Consider the following 21,719-nt stretch of genomic DNA (forward strand, 5'->3'; position numbering starts at 1 on the left):
AAGTCTGACACAACGTGCTGGCTCTGGGCTGTAGGGACAAAAAGGGGAGGATGAGCAAAGACGGGCAGGAGGCAACATTGTGTTGTTCCCAATGCAAATCTTCAATAGCCCCAAATTATGATTTGTGTTGGAAAGAGGACAAACTCAAAACATTTGGAAAACACTTGAAAAAAGGCACTTTATAAACAATGTTCCTCCTCAATTGTACATTAACTCTTTCAGCCAATGGAGTGTTTCTTAAGCCAAACTACAATTAAAGACATGAGTTCATCACTTTGGACAAGAACATGATAGAAAATATGGTTTTTACCTTGAGTTCCTCCGTCATGTTCTCGAAGCGGTACAGCACTTTGTACGGGGGCGGGAGCGGTGTTGTCAGGGTGACATCAGCGATGATGCGATGCAGGCGGTCCATGTCACTGATCAACAGACCCGAGCACTCATCATCACAGGCTAGAGAAAAGAACGCCAACACACATTTAGACACAGAGACTAGCCGAGTTGGCCGACACTTTGACACTTGAAGTAAAAAGAAAAACAAGAGGGGCAGAAAGAAAAATCTGTGTGTTTCTGTGGCAGAGTGTGTTTCACTGCCTTGTTTGTGAGTCTGTGAGTTCATCGGCGTGTGATCGCAGTGACTGCTTGTGTTTTTTTGTGACTGTAAGACAGACAGGGCTGCCGGTGCATGAAATTCCGCACAGAGCGCACTTATTACGAGCACACACACCGCAGGCTGAAAACACACAAACTTCCCAGCACAGACACCCAGGAGATTCACTGAAACGGGAGAATATACATTTCTCTTTATAATGCGTGCGTGAATTTCTCTTCTCCCCTCGTAGCCCAAAGCTGATTTATTGCACAAATTAAAATTTGTGACAAGGGAAATCAAAGATGAAATGAATAAAAGAAAAACTGTTTTCACTCAATCAATCTCTGACAAAACAAAGAACACACAAATACAGCAATGCATTCATGCAGTCACTTGCATACACAAAGGTGCAGTAAATGTACAATATGTTGTTTGTCAAATCAAAGCCGATCAGAAGACTTTCTCTTTACTGTCAAAACAGGCCAGATTAGCTTCTCTCTTACTACTCTTGTAATTTATATTTTTCTGTCAAATGATGCACTTTACTACATTACTTCAGAGTAAATAAAATGTACAGAATATAATGATTCATCATCACAACCATAGAAGCTTTTCCTAAGTCTTAAGTCCTAGAAACCAGGGTGGTGTTCTCGGCCTCCGTCAGGGCGGCGCCTCGTCACCTGTCCTGTTTGTGGTATTCATGGACAGGATATGGAGGCGTAGTCGGGGGGTGGAAGGGTTACCGTTCCTGGGTGCTGCAGATCTCATTGTTTAAATGTATGTATGATAATGTATATATTCTATGATTCTAATGTGATGCTGGGACAGGTGCATTGTGTGATGCAGCAGGGGATAACTAAGTATATCTAATCTTATCTTACTCTATTATAGCCATGCACGCCACTGAAAATACAAATACACAACGAGTCAAAATACCCACCAGTGTTCCTCTGAAAGTAATTACAGTTCTTAAACATTTGGATTCATCTTTGAGTGTCTAGTTTGTGTCTAGTGTCTAGGTAGAGCACCTCTTGTACTTTGCTTTCTGCATTTGGCTTTTGGTATTCTGATTGTCGCTGTGCAATTTATTAAGCTTTTCTCATGGTTAGTGAGAGTTTGTGTATACTAATTTTGGCAGTGGGTAAAACACTACATTTTAATGAGGGTTAACACTAGTTAAATCTCAAATACAGATGGCAAGGTCAGACGGCAACACATCTTGGTTGAATTCAAACGTCATAATGTGTAAAGAATCTAATCAAACTAAATATACAAAATCATGGGTGAATATGCATATGGTTATAATTTTCGTTATTTTGATCAGCAAATCTATTTGACTAATAGCTTGGTTCACAATACTTCCCCCTCAACTGCCGACTCCCAAAGCCCTTGGATGCGGATGGGAGGACGGGCAAAGGAGAGGCAAAATGTGGCGTCTGATTGCTCCCCTAAATGTGAACCATCAGGACGTGCGATTCTATTCTGGATGTGGAGGCGACCGGTTTTGAGTCAGAGTGCACTGCAGCACTTGCACTGCCTATTTATGCGCACATGCTTTGTGTCTGTACACATAAAGACCCGAGCAAGCAATTTCCTTCTCAGACCTGCCGGTAGCAATTTCGCATTGGATTCCGTCTTAACAACCTTTTCTTCTATATTCTCTTAGCCAAGGGCATGCTGATGGCACCGAATTGGCCCGGCTATTATAGTCATATTACAATTAAATTAGCTCCAAATCACATTGAAATTATTTTCTAAATTACTTGAATCTGACTTCTACCTCGATCCCGTTTCCCATGGCAACCAGAGAAAGAGAGACTGCTCACTTGGAATTTTTTCGCCATAATAAAACAAACATCTTAACAATGCCGGGTGGTTGGCCTGATGAGACATTACAATAGAGGAAGACAGAAAGTTGGTGTCTGTAGTTTTGTTAATCTAAAGACCTAATGGGATTACGTAATGATCCGCTAAAGGTTCTGGGCTCTTTTAATGTAGCTTCTGTTGTTTGGATAAAAGTCAAAGAGGCCATAATTTCATCTTCTACTTTTACTATGCATCTTTTGTTGACGTGGGCGACTTAATTCAGTCGGTTGCAATCCGCAACTTTGCAGTTAGAAGCGATGAATCTTTAATACAAACCAGATATTTCAACCTGAATGAAGAAAGGGCAAAGAAACAAAACAAAAAGGAACACCAAACAATGGATTAAATAAAAAGCTGTGTGTTAGTCTTACAGATGATCCCAGCTGGTCCACACACATGCCTTTCCATGCACTGGTCACACGATGTCCCCGATGCCCCGACCGTGCAACGGCATTGGCCTGTGACAGGGTCACATGGTCCAGGCAGCGCCCCCCATGAGGAACACTTACACTCCTCGCAGTGGCCGCCCGGCATCCGCGGGTTACCATGGTAACCGGTAGCACACCTGCACGGGTGGAGCACGGGTAGGAGTTAACTCAATTTTTTCAGCACCTCACACTTGTACAATGTTGTGACGGTGTGTATGTGTCTCACCTCTCACAGTATTTGCCCTCATATCCCTCAGGACAGGCTGTACATTGGTAGTCATCATAACCCTCCGTTACACACGTTGGACTGAAACTAGAAACAGAAAGAAAGATTTTCTACAAAAAACAAATGGATTTCTCACAGGATATTAAAAAAACCCCGTCTCAATGCTTTTAGTCTCCAGATGTTGAAAAAGGTTGAGAAATTAACAGAACTGTCCATAAGCACACTCAACGGGATGAATTGGAAATATAAGAACATGCTACATGTTTTTAATATGAGGAGATCAATAAACAGAAGCGTACTTGTTCTCTGGGTTGGTGAGGGGACACGCGCACGGTTTACAGTCATCGTGGAAACCTCGGACCACACCGTAGAATCCCGCCGAGCAGCGTTCACACCGATCCCCCTCGGTGTTGCCTTGACAGTTCTACACACACACACACACACACACACACACACACAAATGTAATGTCATCTTTATTTAAACAATCATCCGCCAGCCGGCAGGAGTTTTGAGTGTGTGTCGTTTGTTTTAAAAGCTTTTTTAAGAGCTTTTCATAGGCAGCTGTAACACAAAAGCAAAGAAATTTGGCATTTTACAATGAAAAACAATACAGCAGATTTGTTTCGGCAAGAAAAAAAGATTGGAGGAAATTTGTATACCTCTTGTCTCTTGTATTCCTTTTTATACCTGTGCACAATCCGTTGTATGCGTCTACTTAGCTGAAGTGGAGAATGAGCAATCGAAAGGATGAGAGAAGAGGTCACCCATCATCCCCTCATTGATCACTGACAAAGTGGTATTGAGCAGGCCTTTCTTTTTAGCAACTGAGATAATTATCCTGGCTGATTTACACCGAGAATCGATGAAGATCATAAAGAAGAAGAGTAGTGGAGTACTATCATTACTTTCTGTCAGTTCACTTCACAATTATGGATTTTGGCAGCACCCTTAATCACTAGTGTAGTTTGCTGGAAGGTGGTGAACTCATAGAGGATTAATAAAAATATCTGTCAACAAGATGACCGAAAGGTAATTTTAGGTAATCTCTTCCGGAGTCCGGAGCGGCCTATCGTCTTAGATAGGAGGACTAAAGTCTAGCAGGACTAAAACGACATTGAAGGATATTATTATTTTCCGAGAAAACTGAGAATTTCACATCCGGCCAGCCACTGGAAAGGACCCAGTGTGAACCCAGCGGCTCCTGCAGAGCTGAACATCGCTACTGGAGCAGCAGGAAAGTCATTATTCTTTTCTTTCCACCACCCATTGGTTTCTAAACCGTTGTGGGGCCTTGACAGACACACACACACACATATATCTAAGCCTGGACTATTTCTGACAGGAAATGCTGGCGTCCACATAAGTAATAAATGGTTTTAAGGCTCGGTCCACTCCTGCATGATGAGGTGCTGTGAGAACGTGCACCGCAGCGGCCGGCTTGCTGTTAGCTGACTAGTGCGATCTGCACCTCAAGAGAGTTCATTTAGCTCTGTTCCATAAGAGCACGCCATTCAAAATAGTAATTTACTTGCCATGATTTCACTCAAGTTTGTGTTTATTTTCAGCTTATTTTTGGTTATGCTCAATATGCTATAGTTCTGACTATTATACTATGCCAACATATGCTACAACATTGCATTTATGTAAATATACAGTACAGTTCCAAAATATGTAGGACCCCCTTTCACAAAAACACGCACCCAAAATGCTTACGGATGCAGACACATCCAACTAACACAAACAATTGAACTATACCAACACGCACGCACACACATTGTAAACACACACAAATACATTTCATGATGTTTGCAAACATGCAGCTCTCTCCTTTTGTATCCCCAGGGTTCAGTCTTATGTATTCGCCTTGTTTGTCGAAAATAGGAACTTCAATCAGTGCAACAGGAAGTCTTGTTCTAACGAGGAAAGTCGTTTCCATTAACTTCCTGTGTTCCTCGTTACCACTAATTACCACAGAAACAAACTCGTTAAGCATTTTCAATTTAGCCCGCTCGGTTAGAAAATGCTAATGACGCCTGTTATGGAGAGCGGGATGGAAAATGGGCGAGGAAAGAATGGCTGGGAGGCAGAAAGAAACAGAAATCAAACACAAGGGAAGAGCGAGGGCAGAAGTAAAACAGGGGAGAAACTAATTGGCAAAACTAGAAACAAATGGGAGAGGTGAGAGAGACAGAGAGGAGAGTGCAACGGAAAAATGAGAGACGGTGAAAGACAGAGTGGCGGGGTGATGAAAGGAGACAAAGGATGAGTAAATACATAATTGAGGCTGAGAGGGAAGGGAATTTAGGGGATGAGAATGGGGCAGATAAAAGAAAGAAGGAAATTAGAGGAAAGAGGGTGGATGAAGGGGAAAACAATAGAAAATGGTGGAAGGGAGGAGAGCTGATAAAAGACGAGAGGAGCAGAAAATTTGAAAATACAAACAATGAAAATAATTAGAAAGGAGAGAGCAGCCGAGGGGAAACAACAACATGTTGGTATCCATGCTGGAGCGCCGCTATTCTCTGCTGTGGGGAAAACAGTTTGTCCATTACGACTAATATGAGTCATCATTGTGTTCGATTACACAGATCGGACATGAAGATTTCATAAAAAACAGAATGACATCCAAGCTTTTTACGTCACGATTCTTTATGACTGAACCTTTTTTTTTATGACTAAGTGGAATGAAATGTTCCATTAAGCTGGTGACAGTTCCACATTAATTTGAATTTAAGTGAAGGCATCGGCAAAACACTTGACGTAATTGCTGATCCTTTTTTACTTGTCCTGTTTAAATGCTCTCAGGTCAGTAATCAGTCACACCTTCTCATGACCAAACAGCACCCGGGACTTCAAGCTTCTGACACGTTATTGAGCGGAATTGCTTCCATGGTAGAATATACAGTACTGCTTTTTTGTAAAAAGTGCTGCAACTGCTAAATGACAGGAGATAAGCCACTTGCACTACGTGACAAATCTTCTAAAAAAAATACAAAACCTAATGTGCACTAAAGGCTCGATCAAACCGCTGCCGCCAGCATCTTTGTTTACAGGTGATTATACCTACTTATCTGATCTTATCTTTATTCAAGACACATTTTATTTATTTAACGGCTTCTCATGAACTGTCCAAAAGGAATCTCAGTTAATGCAATCTTCAGACAGCATGAACGGTTTTCTCTACGGAAGTACAATCGCAGCAAAACAGAGGAATCGTCTACGTCTGCCAGGGTGTTTACAGATGGAATCCGCGATGACCCGTGGGCAGCATGTGACCGACTGCTCCCCAAGGTCAAAGTCCTCCAAAGGCGACTCACTACAAAATTGACCCGATTGTGAAGAGGCTGAAAGTGGCAAACAGCTAACAGCTCACATAGGCAGATTTGGCTCACGGGCCACCACTTTGAGTTCCGAAAGGCAGAATATCCACCAAAACAAACATGAAAGCGGTTCTCTCACAAGGCTGACCTTCTACTTCCTCGCACTGCAGAACCATGTAGCGGTTTATAACGCGCCAAACTCCAAATACAGAGCGTGTCTTTCATCAAGGGATTCCCTCCACACGGGTGTCAACTACATACTCGCGCTTTGCACCTTGGCGCCAAGCCTCCGCGGATGGTTTCGCACCTCCGAGCATGCACACAGGGATTTATAATTAATGGGCTTTTGTTGCATTACTCTCCAAAACACCAGAGGGCGTACGTGCTGGGAAGAGGGTGGGGGTGGTGTGGCGGGGCCGCAGCCATTAGCTTGTGTGGTGCATTATTCCTCTCTATCTTTACACAGCAAATGGCTGATGCTATATCAATGCTCTTAATGTATCCTTCAGCATCTGCGACGTTTTACAGTTACAAAATAAACATGTAACACTATCATGAAAATTAACAGCACAGCTGGAATGTGCGGGGGAGAGGTTGTTAATTATCGGCGGGCTAATTAAAGTACCCGACATTCCTCCCAGTACACTTTATTCTCCCTCTCACATCAGTCTCCTCTCCAGAACCGACCTAGCATATGGCTTTATGAAGGTCTCCAGTGGCAGAGCGCGCACACACACACACACACACACACACACACACACACACACAGTTACCTGGCATATGGATGTCTCAGGGTCACAGGTGGAAGAGTGCCCACTGCATTGGCACTGAACGCAGCTGCCCATGCCGGCAGCGGTTGGCAGTCTGGACGCCGAAGCAGATGTCGGGGAACCGGCGCGAAGACGGTAGAAACCTGCAGCGCACTCCTGCACGCAGACAGACAGAAGGACGGGGATGCCGAGGGAATGAAAAGAGTTTTTTAAAGTTGAAAGACAGACGGTAAAAGGTGCAGTTTTCGCAGCGTCTGTTTCGATGGTAGCTCGACAATATGCGCGATATTTGTACACACAAAATAAACTGTACACAAGGACCCACATAATTATCCCTAATTGTAATTTATCACGGCAACTGTTGACCACTCTCTCGTGGATTCAAAATTAGAGGAGAAATTCCCTTCAGTAACTTTTGATCACACACAGATCCACTCAGCGCACACACACACGCGCACACACTCACACAAACACACAGACATGCAAGGTAACTCTTTCTTCCTCTCTCTCCTGTTCAGTAATAATTAATGGAGTCCATTTAAAGAGCCATCTGTTCCCTCTGCTCGTGCTAAACGCCTGTTTAAATATACTTTATTAACAACGGCGGCGGCTACAACTAGAATGGCCATCTGTCAGCAAAGACCTTTACGACCCGAACATTTCAAGTTTAGCTACCGCTTGCTACTTGGCAGTTTTTCAACAACATCGGAAGCTTCTAAACGATGTGCACGGCTATTTGTTTCCTCCTCTGCACTTCAAGTAGGAAACACCAAAATGAAACAAGTTTGCTGGCGATGCATGTGTTCATGTGCCCAGCACTGTAGTGTCCGTGTCTCAGAAGCCACCTCCACAAGATCCTCATTAAACTGAAGATTGGCTTATCGCTATATGCTTTCTGTGGCTTAAGAGAAAGAGCTGGACGCGGTTGAAAGTCGATTGCTTTGACAAAATCACAACTGAGTAAAAGAGACGCTCAGTGAGGCTTAATCCCAGCCAAGCAAAGAAAAAAAAACAGCTGCTTAAAACTCAGAACAATACGTCATATATAAACTTTTGAGATACTATTGAAAGCCCAGTCGGTGACCTCCATGAGCGGACAGAAATGACTGTGTGAATGCATGTGCTTGGTTGTGCGCTCACCTCGCAAGAGAAGCCGGAGTATCCGATTGGACAATCGCACTTCTCTATCTGATGGGCTTTCTCGCTGTCTTTGTTTGGTGTACCTTCCTCGGCCACAGTTAGACTGATCTCCGAAATACTGGAAAAGAGAGAAGACAAAGTCGATCGATTTATGACATGTATCGTTTTTTGTGTTTGTAATAGCACCGGTTTGCTTGGATGCTTGGAAATTCTGAAATGACTTGACAATGGCAAAGATTATTGTGGCACAGAGGGCTGCATTCCAATGCAAGCTTGTGTGTGTGTGTGTGTGTGTGTATGTGCATTTGTGTATTTTACCGGCTGTGTCTCATCAAGTTGCCGTGTGATGCCTTAATTAGGATGTAGTCCACATAGAACAAAATATCCATGAAGTCCTCTCGAGTCATGGACCTGCCATCTGCGTACTTCCACTCATGCTGTACACACACACACACACAAACTCATTAGACACACTGATGAATCACTTCCATCACTGCAGTCTATTACCAGGGACGCTGTTCGCGTTGACCGTCAGAGCTCGCCAAAAAATAAGTGCGATCAACATAAAAAAAAAAAAAAAGGATATTTCTAAAACCAATGACTCAAACATTTCTCCGCATTTCTTTTCAATCCCACTTCCTCATCCTGTACCTCTGTCATGTCGATCTCGTGGCGAGTGAGCTGACCGATCTGTAGTCCCGGTGCGTGGCGGGTCATCAGTATGTTGCGGTTGGGACCCCCGTTGATGATGACCTGAGGGTCATAGGAGGAGGGGCCGGTTTCATCTCTGGCCTCGTAGTACACTGCGTACTTCAGCTTCCCACCATATGCTGTAATCTGAACACAGACAGAGAACAAAGCACTGGTTTAGGATTGCTTTGGGCATATTTATATTACTACTTTGATGGTCAAATTATAACACATTTCTGCAACAACAGGGAGCTTTCCAACCATGGAGCCTGTGAACTGCTCCGGCAGTTTCCAGTAGTAGGGTTCGGCGAGCGTAGGGGTGACGAGCTCCGTGCGAGCGAGGATCTCAGGATGCTGGAAGCTCACTCCTCTCCTCGTCTCCACAGTGTTGGATTTATCCACCAGGGGCAGCACCGTCTGCTCCGGCTTCAGCGCCAGCTGCCACAAACAACAGGGACGACCGTTGCACTTTTCATCGGGGCTGTGGAACATTCTATGTAGCGGGGATGGATCTGTGCAGCTCTACTAACTTTAGAGGCACCTTTTACATAGATATGTGACTGCAACATGACTGTGTTTTAAAACTAGCCATAAGAAAATGAATCAAATGAATGTATATGTGCATTTTTGTCAGGTCCGAGGTGCTTTATTATGTCAAACAACAAGGATCTTTACTTCAGTTGAATCTGATGGCATTTGATAGCAATCCTGTGGCTGGATTATCAGTTCCACTCCCTCAGCTTTAAACCTGAACAGTTTCATGTATGATTACAGATTATACAGGACTGTCTCAGAAAATTAGAATATTGTGATAAAGTTCTTTATTTTCTGTAATGCAATTAAAAAAACAAAAATGTCATGCATTCTGGATTCATTACAAATCAACTGAAATATTGCAAGCCTTTTATTCTTTTAATATTGCTGTTTATGGCTTACAGCTTAAGAAAACTCAAATATCCTATCTCTAAATATTAGAATATCATGGAAAAGTATACTAGTAGGGTATTCAACTAATCACTTGAATCGTCTAATTAACTCAACACCTGCAAGGGTTTCCTGAGCCTTGAAAAACACTCAGCTTGGTTCAGTAAACTAAATCACAAGTATGGGGAAGACTGCTGATCTGACTGCTGTCCAGAGGACCATCATTGACACCCTCCATCAGGAGGGTAAGACACAAAAAGAAATTTCTCAAAGAGCAAGCTGTTCACAGAGTGCAGTTTCAAAGCAAGCCACTTCTGAACTCAAGACAACGGAAGAAGCGTCTGACTTGGGCTATGGAAAAGAAGCACCGGACAGTTGCAGAGTGGTCCAAAGTCCTCTTTTCAGACGAAAGCAAGTGTTCATTTGGAAGTCAAGGCGCCAGAGGCTGGAGAAAGGCTGGAGAGGAGCAAAATCCAAGTTGCTTGAAATCCAGTGTGAAGTTCCCACAGTCAGTGATGGTTTGGGGAGCCATGTCAGCTGCTGGTGTTGGTCCACTGTGTTTCATCAAGTCCAGAGTAAATGCAGCTGTGTACCAAGAGATTTTAGAGCACTACATGCTTCCGTCTGCTGAAAAGCTCTATGGAGATGAGGATTTCATTTTCCAGCATGATCTGGCACCTGCCCACAGTGCCAAAACCAACAGTAACTGGTGTACTGACCATGGCATTACTGTCCTTGATTGGCCTGCCAATTCCCCTGACCTGAACCCCATAGAAAATGTGTGGGGTATTGTGAAGAAGAAGCTGAAAGACACCAGACCCAACAATGCAAATGAGCTGAAGGCCGCTATTGAAGCATCCTGGGCATCCATAAAACCTCAGCAATGCCACAGGCAGATTGCCTCCATGCCACGCCGCATTGATGCAGTAATCCGTGCAAAAGGATTCCCAACCAAGTACTGAGTGCATTAATGGACATTTTCAAATGTTTGATTTTGTTTTGCTGTTATAAATCTTTTTTTTTACTTGGTCTGAGGAAATATTCTAATATTTAGAGATAGGATATTTGACTTTTCTTAAGCTGTAAGCCATAATCAGCAATATTAAAAGAATAAAAGGCTTGCAATATTTTAGTTGATTTGTAATGAATCCAGAATGCATGACATTTTTGTTTTTTTTAATTGCATCACAGAAAATAAAGAACTTTATCACAATATTCTAATTTTCTGAGACAGTCCTGTATCTACCCTACATGTGGCATTTCAGATACTGAAGTCATGAATAAAAAACTGAAATCATTGTATTTTACACATAAGGCCATAAATTATGGTTGTGGTAATATTTTTGAAAGTATTTGACATTAGTGATTTTGTCAATAACATGGTCAGTCTGGTTGACGTTTCCTAATAACGGGTCAAGCCAACTATTTTTGGTAAAGGATTGTTTTTTGGATTTTTGATTTCCAATATAAATGTATTTCTATTCTGAAAACAAATTAAGTTGTCACTCGGTCAGTAATAACTAAAACATGACTCACCTACCAGAGAGCAAGAGACAGCTTGGAGAAGACTGAGCCCTTTCTTTCTCATTCTCTTTCTGCCTGCCATTCTGTGTGTTGATATTTTGATATTGCCTGAATAATATGAGTGTTATTATTGACTGTGGGCTGCGGTTGAGTCTACTGGTTTATAAATAGATTCATCTGCCGGAGCCTGGATTTCTCGCTCTCTCTGTAGCTGCAGTCCAGCAGTGCTGTATATGTTGATAGTGTGTGAATAATATGTGTGGCATTATAGAAAAGCACCCTTTGTTTGAGATACGTCTATGAAGTTACTTTACTGGCTGCATAAAAGAGAGGAGGTCACACAGGGAAAGTGACTCATTTCAATTCAAAACTTTACATACTGAAGTTGGTTTCTTATTGCCAATTTCATTGATACCCTACGATATCAAATAAGGAACAGGAATAAAGTTTAGTATGCTATAAAAACAAATTTGAGTCCATGTCCAACTTTATGTAAGTGTGTCTATACTGATTGAATATGAAATATGCAGAACACCTTTTGGTTGAGAGCTACAGCTGCCAATTATTGATTGATAGATTAGTCGATTTTTAAAGCAGGCCTTTGTTTTTATTGTTCCCTTTGCTTCTCAAGTCAGCACTAATAATCAGATTACAAAATGCTGCCATTTTTCTGAGTCAGAGTGACTCACTAAGAAGAGAATGTATCTTATCTCAGATCTTTACGTTATCATATCGGTGCAGATCTTTTCGGCACTATTTAACAACCAGTAAATAGCTGCCCAATCACACACAAAGTTCTACCTTCAGAGAAAAATTTCGCAGAAATGGAAGTATGAAAATGGTAGAATCTATGTGTGAGTCTGTGTGTGTCCCTCACCCCTCACACTACATGTAATCCCCTGTAGTGTGAGTTCTCTGTGTGATTGTGAAGGCACGTGCGCTGTGTTTGTATGGTGCATGTGTATAGCTAAGGGGAGAGTGTGAGTTTAACTATGTGTGTGTGTGTGTGTGTGTGTGTGTGTGTCCCACTCCACTCAGTGTAATCTCACGATTCAGTGGTTCAGAGAAAATCTCCTTCTTTCCAATAAACTTTCCATTTTTCTGTCTCTCTCTCTCTCCCTTCCAACAATAAATGAAGTGAATGTTTGTCGTTCAAATGAAGCCTTTCGCTACACTCCATCAAAAAACTGCGGTTACCTTGGAAACGACGGTTTATCACTGGTGGCAACCGTTTCTGAGATGAGGGGCTTTTACAATTGATTGCGAACTTTCTGGCTGACTGTCTGGTGGTGCTGCTGCTCTTACTTACCTGTGATTCATGTCCACCCAAGGATGGATTAAATAACTTTTCCTGAACATTTATTAAAACACCACAATTTAGTCAAAAATAATTATTTTCTCATCAGCCTCAGCTTTTCTTTGTGTTTGATGCAAATTGGCAAATTATTTTATTTTAATGAAATAAAAAGAAAGCCATCAGGAGAAAGTGTAAAAACAAATAATCTGTTGGAATGTGACTATGGTACTCTTCTTTGAGATCATTTTTTTAAACCTGATTTATTTAGATTTTGGCAAATTGAGACCACAATATTTACAAATGTATGCCAAATCATCTTTCAAGGTTCTTATTTGCATTATACCCCAGAATGTACAGACCACTATAGTGTAAGGAAGAGCTTTACAATCTCTGGATGATCATATTCTAAAATGTTATCTTTGGAAAGTGTACGAAACTATGAATGATATCAATGTCTTTTTCATGTCTGTGTATTATTTGATTGAGTTAGAACCTTGAGAAGAACAATGTTTCTTCTCACTCTTCCTCCTCCTTCTAGAGGTTTTTGAGTATGAATTCTTCCTGAATCAAGACGGTCAAATTCATCACCAAATGTAACCAGTTCACTTTCCAGATTGAATAATTAAACCATGTTCGAACACTTTACTATGATTGTAAAATAGACGTTCTGATATTTCCTAAATAAAGCACACTTATCTTACCAAACAGTGTAATGGCTTCTATAGACTTTAAATGTTTATTTTTTTATTTACACATAATAATTAATGAATTAATGAAGCTCATGAAAAGAAACAAGATCCTGACAGGAACTAGTCTTTTACCTATTGTTCTATTTATAATCAAAATTATGTAGAAAAGGTGGAGTTAAGCAATTCATTCATTAATTTAAAGTCAGTGAGGCCATTTTTGGTTGATTTCTGAAATATGGAATAAATACAATACAGTATTGCTCCGAGTCACTCAATCCTTTTCTGCCAAATACTTAAATCTATTTCTTATACAATAATAATAATGGTGACAGAAAAGAAGTGCAAAAAATGCAGATGTGTGTACTCACCCACATCCTGATGAGCCCTTGGGCCTCTGTGCACGAGCGCGTCAGTCCGTAACAGTAACAGTTGCTGCAGCCGAGCGGGTTTCGTACAGACAACCCAAATGTATCTGGCTTACAGCGGTCACAGTTGTCTCCTTCGACATTTGCCTGAAATAACAAAAATAGGAAAAAATGCATAGTTGAGGAACAATTCAACATTGTTTTAATCAGATCTGGTTTTGTGAAGTGGATAAAAAAACAAAAACACGTGACGACAAAGAAAGCAGCTAAATCCACTCAGCTGATGAGGATTACACTCAGAAACACAGTAACATGGGCCACTTGTAAGAAACTCAACTGTATTTTTGGAAGCATCCAATCCTTTACTTCATTGCCGGACAAAGCAGGAGCTTTTTTAACTTCAGCTGAGCTTTTTGGATAAACTACATTGCATCAGGACGCCTCAACAGAAGATATTACAAGTAAGGTCTGAGCCATAGACTGTATACAGTTCAGAGGTCACCGATAATGACCTCACATACTTCCACTAGATGATACAGACGGATCACCGCTAACATGCAGCCGAAATAACTGACAAACTGAAAGGCAGGTGAAGATCGCGAGACTGTTTGAGTGACAGGCAGTCAAACAGTTCAGATCTGAAGCCTCGTCACGGGCCGTGAATCAGGTGTGTAGATTTGCGTGTGTATTTGCACGTACAATTTAGTTTTAGCATTTGTCACTGTCTATGTGGGATAATGTGATGTGCAAGTGGCAGCAGATGAAAGGTGTCTCCCGTCGAAATGTGTCATATATTGGATATGCGTGTGTGTGTTTGAGAGCTGTGACAGCCAGCTATTGATGAGAGGTGTGCATGTGGGATATACCAGCAACCTGTCACAGTGAGGATGAGAGGTGAGAAATATATGCCTTATATAGTACGAGTGTACGTAGAGGAGTGTGCGTACGTGTGAGTCTGCCGGAGTTAATATATGATATTTAAATCTATTAAACACAAGTAATGATTCTTTTAACTCAATGCGCTCGCACCATGAATGTAGAAGAACAAGAAAGAAGTGAGGAGATGACATCCACACACACACGCCCTTTATTTACAGACAACCTAGGAGAAAAATGAATGCATCAATCTATTTTGTGTGAGACAGTTCTGAGACATTTACTGAAATATTAACTGAGAAAGATGTAAAACACACAAACACATGCGTCGATTCTCCATATAAAGATAAAGAAAAAAACACCCCCAGTAGGCTATAAATGTGGGTCGTCATATGAAATCTAAATTCTAAATCTAATCACTAAATCAAATCCCAGTAGGATTCAAAACCATCAACTGGATTCACTAAGACTTGAAGTTGACGTTTTGAAAAGTAGAAGTTGTTGAATGTCAGTATCCACTGGATGGATTCACTGTTAAACTTACAGACTAAATCTCACAAGTTCACTTTTTGTCCCCATCATGTGATGTCATGTGATGGACCATGCAGCAATTTATTTTGGAGCACTCAGATGTCCTTTAAAAACTTTTTTCAAATAGAATTGCAATGGATAGTTCCCAAGCCGTCGGTGGACATGGGGGACGTTGTATTCCAACGTGTCTGCATGGGACGTGAATCACACATTTTCTAATCTAGGCAGGCCAAAAAACAAATTACGTCATGCTCTCAGTTAGCCAGACACTTCTAATACACAAATGTACACAAACACTGGACAAGCGAGTTCTTTATTAAATGTCACATTCAAATTACTACTAAACGTGTGCATTAACAAAAGTTTAAACAGTTTGTGTAGCGCATGCTGTACCTTGCAGTTGCACTTTCCAGTTCGATCCGCACAGGCGCACACCGCTCTCTCCGGGTCGCAGGTCTGGCTGTCCGAGCCGGAGACGTTACACTCGCACTGGGTGCACTGTGGGGAACGTGGAGACAAGACCAAGCGTCAGTTATCGGCAATATGACAGGCTGAGAGAGGAGCTACCAGAGGGTGTCCTTGCTTTAGGATTCACCAAACCCTTGAACTGCAAAATAAACCTGTTGGCGTCATCTTCTCGCTCGGTCAAATTAATCATATCAAATGAAGTCAAGTTTTGACCAACATGTTGATTTTCAGTTCAAATCTGTTCCTTCAGAAACGGTTTTGTTAGAAACGGAACCTTTTTTTGTATTCTTGAATTACACAAGTAGCTGATGTCCAGCAATACATGATTTGTATGGCGTACTATTCATCTTTTCAATTAAGGTTGTGCAGGAAATATAAGCTTCAACTACGAAAAGATGACATCAGAGCTAAATAAAACCTGTGGCGCGATGGCACTGTGAGGTTCCATCAATCAGGCACCGGACACGTCCATTTATTGATGCTTTTTATGCTCATAAAATCCAAAATAACAGTGTTGTCATGTCTAATTTCCCATCCCTCGTCCAAGCCGAGTCCCACCGACGATCAAGCCCCAGTGATGGAATCCCATCACAGATTCCCTCCGGTGATAATAGTAATATTAGCAGTGCTGATGTTGTCCAGTTCATTCACCTGAGGAAAGTCTCTGTATCCAATTTGACATTCGTTGCATTTCTCTCCTCTGAAGGAGTTGTGACACATGCAGCAGCCCGTGTTGACGTTGCACTGCTGGGTCACTGAGCCGATCACGCTGCAACCACACGCCTACGTGAACAAACACAAGATATTATGCATTATGCTCTTAATGATAATTAACTAATCACTAAAAATAGCTTAAACATATACACATTGCCAGTGCCTTTGCTGCTGTAAACCACTCACATGTGATTTGTGTTAATAAACAACAAGTATTTTAAAACATTTTGCAGCTTATTATAAATCCATTTTTTTCCGCCTACCTTGCATCCTGTTATGATGTCATGGCCCCAGTGGTTGGGAGAACAGTAGTCGCACCTCCCACCAATAGTATTTGGAGGACAGATACACTGTCCTGTGTTCGTGTCGCAATTATTCCCCACGTGACTGCAGTTACAGGCTGAAAGACGGGACAGAAGGAATAATTAATTGCACCAGAAAAATTAATATTTTACAAGCTGATTTGATTTTCTTTTTCAGTGATTTCATTTATACATTTTTTTTAGTTGACAAAAAACCCGTTTTTGTTTGTTGATACAAAGAAGAATGCTAATTTCAATTTATTGAGCTGCCAAACAACTAACTCATTCACCGACATTACCTCGAAAACACAATTGCCAATTCCGCAGGACTCTATCTAGCGCCGAGCAATTGTCGGATAGAAATTTAATGGAATTGCCCCAGATTCATTCATCTAAATTGTTAATGAAAGTACTGTGTCATCAGCTAGTCTTTAATTTTATTGACGAAAACCACTTTGACATAGCATGCATCTTATATGCCTTCTGACTTGTCTGGCTGTAAATTGCCTGCAACATTAAAGTTGCCCAAAAAATGACTAATTAATTCTTGATGCCAACCACTACTGACGCCAAGGATAACAATAAGTCGTGCATCAGAAAGACAGTATAGCACTGGGAATTATTTGGTTTGATTCATCTTCCGATCACTACCACAGTGCAGCGAGGTCACTCTCATAACACGCTGGCTCGTGTGAAGATGAAGCATGGACGTTAGGGGTGTAACGATTCATTTTAACAACGATTCGATTCGAATCGCGATTCATGGTTGCCGATTCGATTCATGGACGATCTGGGTTAATTTAGAACGATTCGATTCAATTCAGTGACTTGAAATCGATTCAGTAACTTTACTGGACAGTGTAGGCAAAGTCTGCAAGATCCCTGTTTCTTTTAAGGAAATCAGGTTTAAGTTAATTATGGATATTATAAACAAGCAAACAACAATTAATGGCAAATGTATTACTGCCGCTGCGTAGTGATGAAGTCACAGACAGGCAGACTGAATCGAGTAACGTTTAACGTGTCTAAAGTGCTAAAAAACAAACAAACAAACACACATCCACACCGTTTTTGTACTTAAATCCAATGTGCAGTTTCGATACAATCGATTATGTACCATTTAAATCGATTTGTAATCAATACATGTTGTCCGGAATGCCGATTTGCGGAGCACAGATCGATTCAGTTGGATCGCAGGAATATAAATCGATTAATCGATTCAGTGAATGAATCGTTACACCCCTAATGGACGTCATTTTAATTTGGGTATTTAGTGCCTGGCTATTCAGCTGGATAATGTTAGTTTGCTAATCCTGCCATAATTCCAAGCAAGCGTTACACTGGTGAAAGAAAACAATGTTGTCACATTTGCAAGAATAATTCCATCTCCACTTCCAACAGACAGAGACACGCTGTACAATTTGGAAAAATCCTGACTTTTAACTTGAGGCGCGAGTATGGTTGTGTTTTGGTGTTAAATGCTGATTTAACTTTGAATAACCGCTACTGAAATATGGGTTTGCAGTGTGAAAATTAAATACTGAACATAACGGGGTAGAAAATACAAAAAGAGAGTCTTGTTTGTAAATATATTACAAAAATGTCCTTCCGCTGTACACTAGATTATTAAATCCAATTTGCGCGACTGCAAGAAGGCACTCAATAACAATAACACACACAATTGCACAAAGTGCAAATAGTTGAAAGGAATTACCCTGTAAGATGGGCTCAGTTTGATTTATTTAAATTATCTCTTCATTAAACATCATTGACGTATAATTTTTTTTTGGTCACCGTCCAAGACAAATAAGAAATCTTTTGTTCTTTTTTGAAATCTTTTTTTGTGATAATTGTTAATTGTGCGTATCATTATTCTGTGTGTTATACCTGTAAGATGTTTCACCAGCCTGTTTCTCTTGGTAAAACTGTCATGCCGTTGTTTTGTTCCTTGTATCATGTAAATACATATATAAATGAATGGATGGATGGACGGGTGCTTTGTCTATGTAGCTACAGCATTCGCCAAGACACATTTTTTCATTTCCCTGAGAAAACATGCAGAATAATTTTAAAAAGGAGGGTGCAATGTAAAAAATGCATGATAATCAATAGCAATTCAATTATGAGGTCTTCATTATTTCTGCAAGTCTGACTTTTATGAGACAGAAGATTGGAGAGATCAGAAACTGATGACATTCCACACTACAACTCACTTGTTGTGCACCATAAATACCAAATCAGTTACGTCTGCACTGACAGAGTATTGTATTCATGAATACGAAGCAGCACTCATTTCTCTAAAGCCAGCGGCGCGCATTCATACATTTTTATCATATTTTTCTCTGATGTTTTGTCAGCTTTGGCCTGCTTGTGGGCATAGAAAATAACCATTGTGTGAAGGCCTACACGTGCTTTTTTGAAATTACACTACACCTTTTTGTTGATGTAATTGCACTGCACAATTTGTGTAAACTTTACGTTAAAAATAAATCGGAGCAGAACAGCAGTTTAATAAGGACAGCATTTGTGAACATATTACATTACATACATATTAAAAACATATTACAATGCTTTGGAATTGACCTTTTAAAAGGAACACTGGCCTGTCTACATCATTGTCTATGCTTACGCGTGCAGCCGCCCTCCTGGAAGTTGAAGAATCCCCGTGAACAGCGGTCGCATTTGGGTCCGGCGACACCCGGCTGACACCGGCACTGACCGGTTTCGTCACAGTCAAATGACTTGGAACCAAACGAGTTACAGTTACACGGGAGACACCTTCCACCTGTGCTAAGGCCGTGGGTCTTCGGCTGCAGGAACACAAACACACAAAAGGCTTGTGAGTGGAGTGGATAATAAACTGGGAATTGAAGCTGCGGTTAAGTTAAAAACACACTCAAGCAATTCAGACAAGGTTGTAATGACATAATAATTGATAGTTGTTCCTGAGAATTCAATGACAAACAGGATGGGAAAATAAGAGCTGTGAAGAATAAATATTTGTTATTTTCAATCATTTTAAAGGTTTTTCAGTCTATTCAAGGTTACTATTTTGAGGTAAGCAGAAAACATGAAAGATGACTGCATCTGTCTTATTTTGCGTTTTAAGAACACAGAAAAATGTGTAGTAAAAAACCCAACGTCATAGTTGTTGGTTCACCACTGCCAGCTCAAATCTTCAGAAAGGTTTTGGAAAACCTGGTACACACCTCCCTTTCCATGCAATGTTTGTTGTCAAACATTGCATGGAAAGGCATCAAACTTATCACAATACCTATCGCAGCCTAAACCAATCATATCCAAAAACACAGTTTAATCTTTGACAGGTATGTCAAATGTTTTAAACCTGTTCCTTAGCAATAAAAATACCTGACACTTTTGCACACCAAGTAAACACACCCATGCTGCTTTAAAACACACCATGCAGCGTGTGTTACCCCTGTCTTAGGCTTGTATGCCCCCCTGGGACAACCCCCAGTGCGGGAGGAGCCCCCCCATCTCTGCTGCGCAACTTCTATGGGAACTCGCTCCACCGGCCTGCGGGTCTCCCGCCTCTCGTAACTTTGGCGACGCAGGTCGCAGCGCTGGCCCAGGAAGCCGGGCCGACAGATGCAGCGGCCCTCGATGTCACAGCGCTGAGACACAGAGCCGTGACGGCTGCAGCGACAGGGGATACAGGCCTGACGCTCGTCGTCCCACCAGCAGTTAGGCTGGACCAATCACAACGCAGAGGAGTGGAGGGGGGGTCCAATGAGAGTGATCGAGCAGAACAATAAAAGTACAACAAGTGAAAAAAGCACGAGAGGAAAAAGAAAACAAAAACACGTCCACTGTGTGGAACTAAAAAAGATTCACCATCGCCATAATCATTGTACTATTATTGCAACTACAGTATATTAATAACAAGGGAGCGCAAATACACAAAGAATACACCGGGAAACAACACCTGGCAATGGAGGACATTCACACTACCTAAAATACCAGTTTACATTTTAAACAATAACCCAGATTTTAAAGAGAAACTACATGTGTGGCTTTGCCTGTCACAACAGGGGGTACTCATGAGTAACAAGGACTCAAAAGGTCTGGTTACACCCTTAATTAGTAGTGAATATAAAACATCTGGAACATTGATCCGTTTAAGACCTACCTGGTAACACATGTCCTGTTTACATCTAATGTAACCATGAGAAAAATAATCATCGCCCACAGTGTATTGGAGACCGCAGGAAGTCCATCAGGACTGATATTGGATGATTCCAACAAGAAAAAAAGGATAAAAAGACTGCCAGCAGGGGGAAATGAATAAACGAAATGTCCACACCATAATAGCGCCACAAATAAATGCCAATATATTTGAAATATTATTAGCATCCGTCAAAATACTTACTATGCACTCGTCGCACTGACGTCCAGTCACATCTTTCATGCACTGGCATCGTCCGGTCTCCTTATCGCAAACCTCCGACTCTGAGCCATTAGTGTGGCACTGACAAGCTGCAGGAGAGGAAAAGGAAGGACAGACCATATTTGATCAATTATCATTTCGCAATGGCATTTTCTACATGAGTACATATAATAAAACATATGGGTTTAACAACGGCACAAGTTGGTGAGTGAATTTACTTCACACTACTCGACTGGATGAGCTCCGATCCTACTTAACGCTCGCTTCGGGATTAGCTGTCAATCTGCGTTTTAATATCCTTCTAAATGCATTTCAGAGAAAATCCTCTTCCTCCCCAAACAGATTTCTTTAGTAGCTAATTTGATTTTGCCAAAAGTTTGAGCCTTATTGAAAAAACGTAGCAGAGGAAGGCCCAGTTTTTTTTTATTTGGTTGAGAATGTAGATTAAACTTGTTTGCTGATGTCCAGTATGCAGATGTGCACAGCAAAAACAAACAGCAGAGAAAGCAAGTCCTGCCTCCGAAAAAAGACACTGTCACCAAGATTGAGAAAACCTCTATATCACCTTCAATTCAAGAAAAAAAAACT

The 21,719-nt window shown here is 41.2% G+C and overlaps 1 protein-coding gene across 7 annotated transcripts in view; it reads right to left on the minus strand.

Annotated features, from left to right (window-relative positions):
- lama2 (laminin, alpha 2) overlaps positions 1–21,719 on the minus strand; it is a 126,285-nt gene that overhangs the window by 34,327 nt on the left and 70,239 nt on the right. For 2 of the 7 annotated variants that reach the window (XM_078093076.1, XM_078093075.1), the window contains exons 22-37: positions 21,114–21,220; positions 20,161–20,433; positions 19,353–19,533; positions 16,685–16,821; positions 16,359–16,490; positions 15,633–15,737; positions 13,836–13,979; positions 9,295–9,471; positions 8,995–9,180; positions 8,662–8,780; positions 8,344–8,461; positions 7,207–7,359; positions 3,412–3,536; positions 3,113–3,199; positions 2,830–3,023; positions 311–453 (exon numbers count right to left, since the gene is read on the minus strand). In XM_078093076.1, coding sequence (XP_077949202.1) covers positions 311–453; positions 2,830–3,023; positions 3,113–3,199; positions 3,412–3,536; positions 7,207–7,359; positions 8,344–8,461; positions 8,662–8,780; positions 8,995–9,180; positions 9,295–9,471; positions 13,836–13,979; positions 15,633–15,737; positions 16,359–16,490; positions 16,685–16,821; positions 19,353–19,533; positions 20,161–20,433; positions 21,114–21,220 — 2,381 coding nt within the window. The remainder of the gene's footprint in view (positions 1–310; positions 454–2,829; positions 3,024–3,112; positions 3,200–3,411; positions 3,537–7,206; positions 7,360–8,343; positions 8,462–8,661; positions 8,781–8,994; positions 9,181–9,294; positions 9,472–13,835; positions 13,980–15,632; positions 15,738–16,358; positions 16,491–16,684; positions 16,822–19,352; positions 19,534–20,160; positions 20,434–21,113; positions 21,221–21,719) is intronic. The other 5 variants (XM_040160309.2, XM_040160306.2, XM_040160308.2 and 2 more) reach the window with 3 other exon arrangements.

This window comes from Gasterosteus aculeatus, chromosome 18, assembly GCF_964276395.1.
Source record: "Gasterosteus aculeatus chromosome 18, fGasAcu3.hap1.1, whole genome shotgun sequence".
NCBI classification, from domain to species: domain Eukaryota; kingdom Metazoa; phylum Chordata; class Actinopteri; order Perciformes; family Gasterosteidae; genus Gasterosteus; species Gasterosteus aculeatus.